At 39.8% G+C, this 14,400-nt stretch overlaps 2 protein-coding genes across 5 annotated transcripts in view; one reads left to right on the top strand and one right to left on the bottom strand.

Moving 5' to 3' along the window:
- Window positions 1–14,400, top strand: part of LOC106882798 (neurexin-1a) — a 443,081-nt gene that overhangs the window by 247,913 nt on the left and 180,768 nt on the right. The window lies entirely within an intron of this gene.
- LOC106882799 (peroxiredoxin-6) overlaps window positions 1,224–14,400 on the bottom strand; it is a 16,184-nt gene continuing 3,007 nt past the window's right edge. Inside the window, exons 2-6 of the mRNA XM_014933582.2 lie at window positions 4,706–4,862; window positions 3,664–3,801; window positions 3,108–3,181; window positions 2,311–2,383; window positions 1,224–1,492 (exon numbers count right to left, since the gene is read on the bottom strand). Of these exons, the coding sequence (XP_014789068.1) occupies window positions 1,352–1,492; window positions 2,311–2,383; window positions 3,108–3,181; window positions 3,664–3,801; window positions 4,706–4,862 (583 nt within the window). The 3' untranslated portion in view covers window positions 1,224–1,351. The remainder of the gene's footprint in view (window positions 1,493–2,310; window positions 2,384–3,107; window positions 3,182–3,663; window positions 3,802–4,705; window positions 4,863–14,400) is intronic.

Here is a 14,400-nt window from a genome sequence, read left to right on the forward strand (position 1 = left end):
CCGGTCTGAGAATCGAAACCGCGAGTCCGCTGCCCTAACCACTGGGCCTCCACTCTACCTGTATCAACTTGCTATAAAAGCAGGTAGTAATCTTACCTTGTTCTTATTCTTAGTGCAAGTTTTGAAGAGTGCAGTTCGATTTTAACAATTATTTTTTACAAAGCAATAACAGAACTGACAAAGGAGCATATTCGGCATAGTCTGCAGAAGAAAAACAACCATCTTTGGTTTCAAGATGAAAGGTGTTCTTACATCAGGATAATGCTCAGACACATACAGTGAGGATGACATTCCAAAAGTTGGAGCAGTTTGAATGGGAAACGATGCCCCATCCACCATATTCATTTATTCCGCAGTCTTCAAAATCATTTGGATGGAAAAAATAGGAATTCTGTAAATGAGGACAGAACAGTACTGAAGGAATATTTTTTGTCACAGACAAGTGAATTTTGGAAGAGGGTCCTTGCAAGTCTACCAGATAGACGGAAGAGCATTGGAGAAGATGAAGGAGAGGATATTTCAGATTAAAAAAGAATTTTATCTTAATTTTGAAAAATGAAAGAAGCATAAAAAAACCACATCATTTATAAATAAACAGGTTTCTTTTAATTTCTGTCTACTGAATCCACTCACAAGGCTGTGGTCAGCCAGACGCTATAGTAGACGACTCTGGCCCAAGGTGCTTTTTACTTGACACCAGCATCGGCCATTATGATTTCACTTGGCTTAATGGGTCTTCTCAAGCACAGCATATCGCCAAACGCCTCGGTCACTGAGAGGTGATCAGTTGTCTGTTTTTATATATTTTCTCTTCTTTTTCTGCAGATGTTATTCATTACTGTTTGAGTGGAAATCCAGCAGAGATATTTAAACTATTCCCAGTATAGCAAGAACACAGCATGATGGGGTTCAATATCACATAAAAAGCACCCACTCATGGGGTGGTTGGCATTAGGAAGAGCATCTAGCTGTAGAAACACTGCCAGGTCAGATTGGAGCCTAGTGCTGCCGCCAGCTCTCCAGACCTCAGTTAAACCATCCAACCCATGCCAGTATGGAAAACGGATGTTAAACAAGGACAATGATGATATCAAGGGCAGTTTTGGACAGGTTGGTACCAAAAGCATTACTATAGTCCTATAAATGCAAAGCTCAAGAGAAAAACTATCAATCTTGCCTTGGACACTTTCGGTCAAGAATGACCAAAGATCAAACAAAAAGAATGTATTTTGGGTGTTTTCCCCATGATTTTTTATTTTAACTATTTTGAAATTACTTTACAAAAAGGAACAAAGTTTATATTTTTGTTAGACAAGATTAAAAATGTCACGTGATTGTTTTGGAACTTAATTCAAGTGTTTAACTTTGGACAAGCTGTCATTCGCAAGTAACATTTCTTGGATGGAACTGAAATCTTCTCCACACCGGTCGGGAACAACTTTGCTTCTTCGTCTTCACGCACAGAAGGTACAACCATGCACTTCTCACCAGGCTAAAAGCAGAGAAATGGAATATATTAAAAACCATTTTATTTTTCTCTTAGCCCTACTCAAACTTAGCAGTGCCAAAATGTTAAAATAATGAAGAATTTGCAACAAATCAAACTGCCACACATTAACAATTACAGAAGAAAACTAGAGAATGTCTTAATTCTTTAGCATTCGAACCAGCTGTATCTGGCCAAAATATTTCATTCGTTTTATATTCAAACTGGTCGGATCTGACCTGTCACACCTACCCAATATGGTCATTCTAAAAATCAATGACCACATCAAAATCTCAACGCTCCAAAAAAATGCAGGATTAATTCAAAAGGATGTGAAGCAACGCATTTGATGGAATAATGTGAATGCATTGTAATATTTAGTCATCTGAGATTAAATTCTGCCAAAGATTATCATCATCATCATCATCATTTAACATCCGTTTTACATGCTGAAATTGATTGGATGGTTTGACCAGAACTAAAAAGTTGGAAAACTGCACCAGGTTCTGGCAGCACCAGAACAGCTGTGCCATAACATCTCATATCCATTTACTTTAAGAACATTTAATGGTCTGCCACATTAAACAACATTGGTGCTGGTACCACATAAAAAACACCCAGTATATTTTATACAGTGGTTGCTATTAAAGGTATCTAGCTGTAGAAACCATGCCAAAACAGACAATTAGAGCCAGGCACAGCTCTTCGGCTTGCCAGCTCCTGTCAAACCATCCAACCCATGCCAGCATCGAAAATGGATGTTAGATGATAAGACAACAATTAAACAGCATTAAAAAAAAAAAAAACGTAATATCTATACTTACTTTCCAGTTCACGGGTGTAGCAACTTTGTGCTCAGCAGTCAGTTGAAGAGAATCCACCACACGAAGGATCTCACTAGGAAAAGAAAACCAAAAGGTTTCAAATATTTAAAATTTTATGAAAAATTTGAACTAAGACAGGACAAAAGATCAGGTTGTTTACATGGAAAAATTTCCAACCATTTTGCTTTTCCATAGGAGTTACAAAAAAATAGAGTCAGACATCTCTCTACCACTAACTTATTTGCAAAATATTAATTTCTTTTCAAAGACATGAAAGAAAAGTAAAGACATGGCCGCATGGTTAAGAAACTTGCTTCTCAGTCATGTGCTCCTAGGTTCAATCCCACAGCACAGCACCTTAGACAAGTGTCTTCTACTATAGCTTCAGGCCATCCAAAACCTAGTGAATGGATTTGGTAGACGGAAACTGAAAGAAGCTCATCATGTGTGTGTGTGTGTGTGTCATGATGTATTGTTAAATAGCCACCTCCCTTCATACTACATTCCGTCGGTTGAAATGGGAGGGGGGGGGCGTAATCAGTGAATTACTTGGTGACATGAATGGAGCTGGTGTCACATAAAAGCCACCCAGTACACTGTGCAAAGTGGTCAGTGTTGGGAAGGGCATTCAGCTATAGACACCATGCTGAAGCAGATATTGGAGCAGTTCTCTGGTACACGACTCCTGCTGAACATTTCAACCCATGTCAGCATGGAAAACAAACGTTAAATGATTAGGAGCAAGACACCGAATCTTATGTGATTAATAATTAATAAGGAAAACGCAATTTACTTACTTAAAATTTCTTCCAGTTGTAGCTGGATAGAGTATAGAGAGTTTCAATTTCTTATCAGGACCAACGATGAAAACCTGCAAGATTTTAAAGAATATTTAATTATTAAATGGATTTAATTATTAACTTAATTAATCATTTAATTATTAAATGTACAGTTTATTTCAAGAAAAAACTTCAATGTAAAAACCAGTCGGCGAGCCTCGAAGTCTACGAGTTCTCTCCCTTACTTATTACACCGTGTATGCGCAGTTAATCGGGTGGATTACTCCCCTTTGAATTGCAACCAGTTTCATTGAAGAAGACACACAAATGACAAACCAAGGCAGCGAGCTGGCAGAATCGTTAGCACTCTGCGGTATTTCGTCTGCCGCTACGTTCTGAGTTCAAATTCCGCCGAGGACGACTTCACCTTTCATCCTTTCGGAGTCGGTAAATTAAGTACCAGTTACGCACTGGGTCAATGTAAGCAACTATCCCCTTCTCCTAAATTTCAGGCCTTTTTGCCTATAGTAAGAAAGTTATAGTTAAACGACAAACGATAACAGAAAATACTCACAGCTCGAGCAGTTAGGGGCATCCCAGCAATGTCCTTTTCATCAGGGTCAATCATTTTTAACCTGGTGGCAATGCAGCGAGTTTTGTCCGAAATAATAGGATAGGGAAACTCACTCAGATTCCCATAGCTTTTGATATCCTTTGAAATTTAAATAAAAGAGGGATATAAAATTAAATTTAAAAGATAAAGGAATAAGCTAGTAAAACTTTAGATTTCACATAAAACAGTATTGTGATACTCATGGTAAGTTAACATGTGTACATGCAGTAAACTTCCTCTTATTTGGTTCCCAAATAACCAGAACTCTCAAACATCCAGCACCCAGAGAAGTAAAAGAAAATGTGTTGTTTATCAGTCTTGCGAATTTGTGTCGTCATTAAAACAAAAACAAGCCTTGACTGCAGATGACCAATGTATGTGGTCAGCATTCATGAGAGACGTGGTGAACTTGGTCAGAGCCAGCTCAACTCATACCAAGTGAATTCTACCCTAAGTACAAGTTAGGTAATATTTAGGCAGGATAGGGTCAGTTTCGATATTAAGGGGCTAAATATGGCAGGTCTCTTTGATGCTGCAGTGGAGTCTGTGCTGTTGTACAGGTTTTGAGACTTGGACACTGACCAAGAAACTCACCCACATGGTGGACTGGTGCTATGCGAGAATGCTGAGGATGGCTCTGAACGTTAATCAGTATAGACTGAGGATGAATAACTCAGAGCTGTACGGGAGCCTCCCAAAAGTTAGCGTGAAGATAATACAGAGGAGACTGAAGTTAGCTGCACATGTCACTGTCATTCGGAGTTGATACGGCACTGAGTGCGCCTGTGGGAGCCCCTACACAGACACACTAGAAGAGGGAGACCAAGGATGACATATGTTGATGCCCTAAGGACAGACACCGGTCTCTGGGAGACACAAGACATGGCAGTGATGATGAGGGACAAAGTCCGCCGGAGAGAGCTCGTCCGTGTATCTCGGGAATTTTACTGACCCTAAAATAGAATATGGCAGGTCAAAACTTTAAAGAATTTTAAAAACCAACCCCAATCCATCCTTTGTGGCTTTCAACATCATCACAAGACAAAGCACAAAGTTTGACATTTCTCTTGGTAAATTCCGGTACAAGCTGGCAAGCCTGAGTCAGTTCAGTGGTACATACAGGAGTATAGTCAGCAGGATGAGAGAATAAGATACACCACCTGAAAAGAAAAGGTGACAATGTAGAATGATGATGATGATGAAGACAAATAAATATTGGTTTCGAGTTTTGGCACAAGACCAGCAAGTTTTGGAGGAGAAATAAAGAAGAAATGTTTCCATCTCAAGCCATGTCAGGCTCATAAGGGCCAGTTTCTCAGTTTTAGTGGCAGAGAAATTCCCACCTGGATGGGATGCCAGTCACTCGCAGGATTACTCATTTTTTCCAGCTGAGTGGACTGAAGCAATGTTGAATGAAGTGTTTTGCTCAAGAACAACGCGTTGCCCAGTCCAGGAATCGAAACCACAATCATACAATCATGAGTCCAACACCCTAACCACTAAGCCTCCACAATTTTGGGAGAAGGAGACAAGTCAATTAGATCAACACCAGTACATGACTGGTACTTATTTTACTGACCACCAAAAGGAGGAAAGACAAAAATGACCACAGCTGAATTTGAACTCAGAATGTCACTGCCTCACGGAAGCAGTGACAAGTGACCAAGACCTTTGGCGATATACGGTGCTTGAGAAGATTGTAGTCGTGGCTAATGCTGGGGTTTCGTAACTAGCACCCGTGTCGGTGGCATGTAAAAAGCACCCATGACACTCTTGGAGTGGTTGGCATTAGAAAGAATATCCAGCCGTAGAAACCTTGCCAAATCAGATTGGAACCTGGTGCACCCCCCGCCCCTCCAGATTACCAGTTTTCAGTCAAACCGTCCAACCCATGCCAGCATAGAAAACAAACATTAAATGATGATGATAAATGTAAAGATGGATGAAATGCTGCTAGGCATTTTGATTGGCATGGTAACTGCCTTGAGATTTCAAATTTTGGTACAACACCTGCAATTTAGGGGGTGGAAATAAGTCGATTACAACGACCCCCCCCCCTTTCCTTTCCTTTATCTTTTACTTGCTTCAGTCATTGGACTGCAGCCATGCTGGGGTTCTTACCTTGAGGTGTTTAGTCAAATGAACTGACCCCAACACTTGTGTTTCTTTGAGTCTGGTACTTATTCCATCAGCTTCTTTGGCTGAAGCGCTAATTTACAGGGATATAAACAAACCAACACTGGTTGTCAAGCAAAGGGGAGGGACAAATATAAACACACATAATATATATTTTAATTGAAGTCCTAAAACCAAGGGGCCACATAAAAAAAAGCACTGGTGATGATGCTAAGTAAAAAGCACCCAGTACATTCTGTAAAGTGGTTGGCATTAGCAAGGGCATTCAACTGTAGAAACCAAACCTCAACAGACTATGGAACCTGGTGCAAGCCCCCAGGCTGGTTCCTGTCAAGTCGTCCAACCCATGCCAGCATAGAAAATGTTAAATGATGAAGAAGATACTTTTACACACACACACAATGAAGGGCTTCCACACAATTTCTGTCTACCAAATTCACTCACAAGACTTTGGTCGGTCCAGGACACTTGCCCAAGGTGTCACACAGTGGGACTGAACTCAAAACCGTGTGGTTGGAAAGCGAACTTATTAACCACATGGTCATGCCTGCAGATATTCTTCAGAAATCTTAGGAATGGAAATATTCAGGTTTGAAAGTTTTGGTTCAGCAGCACAGACGCAAAGCTTAAAACTACAAAACATTTAGTCAAGGATCATCTCAACCAATATGTAAAACCTTCAGTTGAAACATTCAGTGGGACTGAACCTGGTACCAGGTGGCTGGGAAGCAAACTTCTTACAACACAACCACACTTCTGCCTAAAAATAAATAAAAAATTTTCTTAGCTGGACAATGAGGTCAGATGAGATTTAACATTAAACCGAAATGCCAATGTATTCCATTCCTGTTATTAAGAAAGAAAGAAAAAAATGCTAAAATATATCCAAGAACAGAACAAGCCTTCCATTGACTGACCTGACATTCTCAAGAATGGTGGTAAGGCCTTCTTAGCCATCAACACAGAAAGCTCTTCAACTAAACTGTCTGTATTGGTTTATACAGAATGGCATGAACCAAAGAGATACTCTGTGTGGTGGTTCGACCTGCTAGCAATAATAGCCAAATTTCTCTCAAATCTCACTACTATATAAATAAATAAGAAAAAGGACTATGCAATAATGTAAACCAAGATATACTTATTGGGATGTCATGGTTGGAGGTCTTTCCATCATATATCTACTTGGTTAGGCCTGACCTGGGGCTAAAACATCAGCAACACTGATATATATTTGTGAACAGCCATCATAGCAAATAAAATCAGGTCTTGAAAGCTTCGAAATGGAGGAGGAAAATAAATAATAATTAGTTTTGTTCTAAAAGTAAAACTGTTTAAAATTACATAACCTGACAGATGGTGAAAATGTCAAATACAAACTTCCTGACAAACTGGAGGATGTTAATTGTTTCCACCATATTAAACTCTCCCATCACCAAGAGCCAACATTTTTTAACCCTTGGTTCTCTACAATAGTGGTTCCCAAAGTGGGCAGTACTACCCACCTCCTGGGGGAAGTGGAAAGATGGAGGGGTGCATTGAAGAAAAATGGGGTGACCAAAATTGGGCAATGGATGTAAAAAAAAAAAATAATTAAAGGGTTAATTAGGTTAAGATTTATTTGTGAAAATTTGCTGCAGAAAATAGTTTGTCTGTGATGGTGGGAGGCACTAGGAATGAGGCCTTAGAACCAATAGGGCAGCAGTCTGAAAAAAGTTTGGGAACCATTGCTCTACAATGTCTTGAATATTTTAAGAAATGATAGGCGACCAGAATGGAGCATTTGCTCTTTTGCTTTTTGTAGAGTCACACCCCATTGACCAAACAGGCCATTTGCTATCAGCAACCGCTGCAAGGAAGACTGAGCATGTCATGGATAAATGATGCATAGACATGTGCTGTGGCTGCAACTTCTCCAATGTTTACTTGGACAGCGAACAGGTGCGGTTGCCATTTCTTGAACATGCTTCTCCACACCTTGTCTCTTTGACTGAAACTACAGCCCTGGACCAAGAACCTGGCACTGAGTGCCATCAGGCGTTTACATCCCTCCACCAGTTCGGCAATGTAGTTAGTGGAGATTCCATCAATGGGCTCCCAGTTTCCATATGCCAAATTCACTCACAAGACCCTTGTCCAATGTGGTGTGCAGTGGGATTGAACCTGGACTGCATTGCCGCAAAGCAGTTATACTTGTTTGCAGTATGGTAATACGGACCTACTGAACTACCAAAGGCTAGGCCAGTGGTTCCCAACCTGTGGTCTGCGAACCCCTGGTGGTCTGCTACGGTAGTAACTGGGGATGTTGTGAACATCTTAAGCTGACAGATCATTCAATATCCTGGAGTCAGTGAGGGAAAATTTATTTAAACAAAGGGGGTCCTTTGTAGTGAAAATGTTGGGAACTGCTGGTCTAGGCCTAATCTTTTGTTAGGTTCATACAGCAGGCTTTCATTCAGATGTGATTTTGCCTTGAGTAAAATAGTTTTATGTCTCTTGCTTACAATGTCTTCTATATCCAAACAAGGTGGGGATGAGAAATATTGCAAAAAATATCACAGACGCACATAACAATGACTTAACATGACTAATACACGGTGCAGAGAGGAACGCGACTTGGTGGTTTGCATATTCAGTTCACAATTGTAAAGTTGTCAGTTTGATTCCCAGAAGCATGTTGTGTCCTTGAGCAAAGCACTTTACTTCACGTTGCTTCAATTCACTCAGTTGGTGAAAACAAATTGTATTTCAAACTGCCAGCCTTGGTCATATTTTATGCGTGATGTTGAATCTTCCTGAAAATGGTCAATATAAAGACCTTCACCAGGGAACAAAAAAAAAAAAAAAAAAAAAAAAAAAAACCAGCCTGAGGGGTACAAACAAGTGTGTGGAAAATGAATATGAAAAAAAATTTTTTAAATGTCCCCTCCCCACATCCCAGGGGTCGTCAGTTCACATTTTTTTTCACATTCATTTTCCACACACTTGTTTGTATCACACAGGCTGGTTTATTTTTTTAATTTTTTTTTTTGTTCCCGGGTGAAGGTCTTTATATTGACCCTGAAAACTATGTTAATGGTATGCTCGTCTACGGAGCGCTCAGCCACTTGCACATTCATTTCACAACCATCCTGGTTCCATTGAACAGCAACTAGAACACTCATCAGTCAAACCGACGGAGCAACCGTTTAATAGCTGTTGGAAATACTATGCCCATACTAAACAGGAATAAATAAATCTCATTCTGTTAGATTCTTCAGCCAACAGATCTTTAAATGTCTGTAAAACACTTGTTTCAACTTTACAATTTAAGATAACAATCTTGGGTCAGTCACAGTAAACAGGTCAGAGCTAACACTTAGCAAAAAGAAAGCAACAAATCTATACACACTTCACTGTAATTGCTGAACCACTTCAATAATTACGTATGTAAACAGGTGATAACAGTATTTCAGCTTTGTCTTATGATTCACTCTGTTCTTTAGCATTATTATATTTTAACACAGTCGAACCAGATGTATTCCAGACATGACCTACTCCGGTCATATATAGTGGTGGTGGATTATTTGAGGGACCTATCATCGTTATCATGCAATGTCCAGGCATTATCTGGATGGTTTTGACAAGAGATGTAGGACAAAGTGGTGAGAGAGGATCCATGGATGTTGGGACTCACAGAGGGGGTGACAGAGGGGCCAGGACTCCTGGTGGTTTGTTGAAAAGACACAAGCTAAATAAGTGTGGTTGTCCGGGCATACAGGTTTGTCCTCTGCATCCCTCTACAGCTGAGCATTCCATACCAGTGCCACATAAACACACCCATATCGGTGCTGTGTAAAAAGCACCCAGTACACACTGTAAAGTGGTTGGTGTTAGGAAGGGCATCCAGCTGTAGAAACCATGACATGGAGCCCTTCTTGTTGTTAACCCTTATCAGTTCTTCAAGTGAAGGGGACCGTAATTTCATACTGCTTCAAGGACAATTAGTTGAAAAGAAAAATGACATTACTTGCTTGTAGTTTGCAATTTTCAGAGAAGCACAAACAGAAACACACACAAGTGCTCACAAACACACACACACACACACACACACTCACAAACACACCCAGGCTCCTTAAGCTTCCATCAACTAAAATCTCACACATCTTTGTCAGTGTGGAGCTAGAGTAGAAGTGGAACCTTTTGGTGGTGTTTAGTGGGATTGAACCCAAAACTTCTTAACAATGCAACCCATGAGTATTCAGTAACACATCACACACACACAACAATGGTTGGAATTTGTGGTATTTTTTTTTACCACAAAATATTTCAGGTAACAGAAAAATATGCTACTTGTTAGAGGGACCTGTGAATGAGAAATCACGACAAAAGAACATAGAAACTACATTTAGATTTATCTTAACAATCTTTGAATATCACGTGAACCCTCTCGGTTTCAATGTCTAATCATATACAGAGTTATTTAGCCCAAAAAACTTTAAAGAAAAAAAAAAAATGACAATTTTATTCTTTTGTTTCAGTCTTTTGACTGAGGCCATGCTGAAGCACTGCCTTTAGTCAAACAAATCAACCCCAGGACTTATTCTTTGTAAGCCTACTACTTATTCTATTGTTGTCTTTTGCCGAACTGCTAAGTTATGGGGAACGTAAACACAACAACATCAGCTGTGAAGCAATGGTGGAGGGACAAACACAGACACACAAACATTTATACATATATATATATATTATACACACACACACTGGGCTTCTTTCAGTTTCCTTCCACTAAATCCACTCAAGGATTTGGTTGATCGAAGGTTATAATAGAGTACACTTGCCCAAAGTGCCACACAGGTGGGACTGAACCGAGAACCATGTGGTTGGGAAGCAAGCTTCGTACCTACACAGCCACTCCAGGAGTGCCTATATGATTATGACCAAGCACGCAACCAGTGATAAAATTTAATTTAGGTTGAGAGAAAGGACAAGTCAGAGAAGAATGTCATTTGAAAGTGGTGAGTGAAGGTCATATTGTGGATTAGATAATAGCTTTCTGTTTTTTTTTATTTCTGAAGGACAAAATATAATCTTTGAACTTTACCTTCCTAAAAAGAAATATTTAATCAGCTTGGCTGACAAAAAAATTACAGTGCTTCAGTCTGCATTCTGGTTTCAAATCCCAATTGATGTACCAAAGGAAAACAAACATAAGACCCTTCGGTTGTCTTTACTGTGGATAGGCATGGCCCTGTAGACACAGCTATGGCCACATAGAAATGGGCGTGGTTGTGCAAACACGGGTAATGACTATGTGGTAAAGTTCACATTGCAACCTTGTGGTTTTGGGGTTCAGTCCCACCGTGCAGTAGTACCTCAAGCAAGTGTCTTTTACTATAGCACCAGATTGACCAATGTCTTGTTAAGTAAATTTGGTAGATTAAAACTGTGGGGAAGTGTTATATATGTGTGTGTGTAGGTGTTTTCAACTTCGACACTTGACAACCTATGTTGGTTTGTTTACATCCCCATAACTCAGCAGTTCAGCCAAAGAGACCAACAGAATAAGTACCAGACTTGAAAATAAGTCCTGGGAGGGGGGGGTCTATTTCTTCAACTAATCCAGGGGTTCTTAACCTAAATGATGGCATTGTACATTCACGAAGTGATTGTGTATCAGAACTTTGTAGATCTAACAAATAATGACATCCATTGTAGAGAATATGTGGATGCAGGTAAAAAGAAATTTTCATCTTTTTCCCTTTCCGTATTCTTTTACTCGTTTCAGTCATCTGACTGCGGCCATGCTGGAGCATCACCTTTAGTAGAGCAAATCAACCCCAGGATTTATTCTTTGTAAGACTAGTACTTATTCTACCAGTCTCTTTTGCCAAACCACTAAGTTACAAGGACATAAACGCACCAGCATTGGTTCTCAAGCAATGAGGGGGGGGGGTACAAACACAGACACACATTTATATACGACAGGCTTCTTTCAGTTTCCATCTACCAAATCCACTCACAAGGCTTTGGTCGGCCTGAGACTCTAGTAAGAAGACACTTGCCCAAGGTGGCATGCCGCAGTGGGACTGAACCCAGAACCATGTGGTTGGTAAGCAAGCTACTTACCACACAGCCACCCTGCGCCTACATGTATGTGTGTGTGTGTATATAACTAAACTCAAAATTTCATATATATATAATGAAATTCTGAATTTAATTCATGGACCCCCCAGTACTACCTTTGGGGACCACTAGGGGTCTGGATACCACAAGTTGGGAACCACAGACATAGATAGACCCTTCTAATACCCAAACTTTTGCACAAGCCCATTATCACAACACCAAAAGTAAAGTTGCCTTATCACGAGATGTAATGAACAAAGAATTTCGATAGAATGTACCATTGCAATGAAACTGGAACAAAAGAAATGGAAAGCGCAAAGAAGATAAAAAATGATCTGAAAAATTGGAAATAAGAAGCTCCTACATTTTTTAGTTTAAATACAAAACTATTTAGATTAATTATAGCCTTACAATGATAAAGGAGTACAGTGTTGAGCTTTTGTTGTTTTTTTTTTTTAGAAAAAAAACTGGTTTTATTCATAGACTGGTGAATTCAAAGGAGTGGCTATAATTGTGCATGTCTAACATTTTTAGGTTATCAATTTTTTTTTTTTTTTTTAAATAAGATTTTTTTTATCAATAACATATTCTGACAAGAAGAAAAGAAAGGAAAACAGCTAAAAGTATAAAAGATCAAATAATCAAGAAAAAGAAAACCCATAAATACCTCATCGAGGAAACAGAAAAACAAGGGGGGGGGGAATTGAGCAATAGATGGGGGTGGGGAGTACATCCCAGACCAAATGGCGCTTTTAGTCATGCCTTGCAGACATGATTGCAATGGTGTTGCCATGAAGAATGGCCAGTGGCACTTGCTGCAGCAGCCACCCAACTCACATGGCTTATTTCTCAGACAGGTCAAAATTATCCTAATTTTGCAGAGGAAACTGGCAGCGCAGGGTCCAAGAACACCTGAAGTTTCAGCAGTGACCGGCGCAGGCTGACAGTGTATGGTCAAGTTTCTGTATTCATTTATTTTTCTCTCCTCTGCGTTACGGTAAACGAGACTTGGGTTTGCGGTTGATGCATCAAGGTTGGAACCGGAGAACTTGTCACAGCACTTCATCTCCCAGGCTAGGGATCCGCCTCCCTTGTATAGGAAAAGGGTAAATCCATCCCCACCGTCAAGACCTGCTGGCTCCAATACTGACAATGGTTATTGACTTTTCTCTAAAAAGAAAGCTTCACTGATCGCATATAACTGGACTTTGTTCTGTTGTTACCAGATTTACTACATTGACACTTTCTGGCAAAAGAATGAACAAACTGTAGTGTTTATTTGAAACTGAACTGCTAGGTAACCAGTGATGCATCACGACCAAACCACAGTGGTTTCACGTGATTGGTCAATTAAGCAACTAATCAGCATAAAGTCATGTGATTCAATCTTCTAGAATTTTCTTGTCTTAAAAAAGGCTGCTTTTGGCAGTAATTGCAGAATGTTGAGGCAGCTGCGCAATGTTTCTCCAGTCTTGCTAGAGCAAGATGACCCAGGATGACAAGACAGAGGACAGGAATCTCTGTCACCAAGAATACAGCACTACTGTTTCCAGTCATTGTTGGACCAATCACATGTTGCCATATCAGTACCTCTCTCCCAAGATGTAATTACTGCTGTCAATAAAATCCTCTGTTAAAATGTTCAGTGACGTTGTTCAGTTACTTCATGCAACCCAAAAAACTTATTTTCATTCATCAGCTCAACCAATCACCACCACCAAACTCCAATCACGCACCACCACCACACCCCAACCACTCAGCACCACCACAGACCCCCAACCAACAAACACACCAAGTGACAAAAGCCAATAAAATGAACAAGTAATAAGCAAGATGAAATGAAGAGGTTCTATATAGAAGCTCGACTAGGTGTTGGTTTGAATTTCCACAAACATCACCAATATAGAACATATTAAATCCATAGTGTGGAAGATATCATTACCATTGTTGCTAAACACCCATTTTTCCATGCTTGCATTGGTCAGATGGAATTTGTTGAGGCAGATTTTCTATGTCAGATGCCCTTCTTGTCGCCATCCTCCACACATTTCCAAGCAAGGTAATATTTATCCAATGTCAGACGTTTTTCCATGCAAAACTGGACACAAACACTGCTTGCATGGTGGTAAGACTCACAACTGTCACGTGATGGCAAGGAGACACCAGTATTATACACACACACACAATGGGCTTTTTCAGTTTCTGCCAACAAAATTCACTTCCAAACCTGTTGGCCAGCCCAGGGCTACGCTAGAAGATATTTATCAAAGTGCTATGTGATTAGGAGACAAACTTCTCACCACATAACCATGCCTGCACCTTATTCTACAACAAAAATTTCATAACTATTAAAAAAATTTAAAGTATTGAATAATAAAGTCAATTCTTCATTTTTCTTAATGACCTTTTCAGTAATTAAAAAAAAACCCTTTCACTTGATATGTGTTGTTGCAGTCATTC

Source organism: Octopus bimaculoides, chromosome 8 (assembly GCF_001194135.2).
Source record: "Octopus bimaculoides isolate UCB-OBI-ISO-001 chromosome 8, ASM119413v2, whole genome shotgun sequence".
Taxonomy (NCBI): Eukaryota; Metazoa; Mollusca; class Cephalopoda; order Octopoda; family Octopodidae; genus Octopus; species Octopus bimaculoides.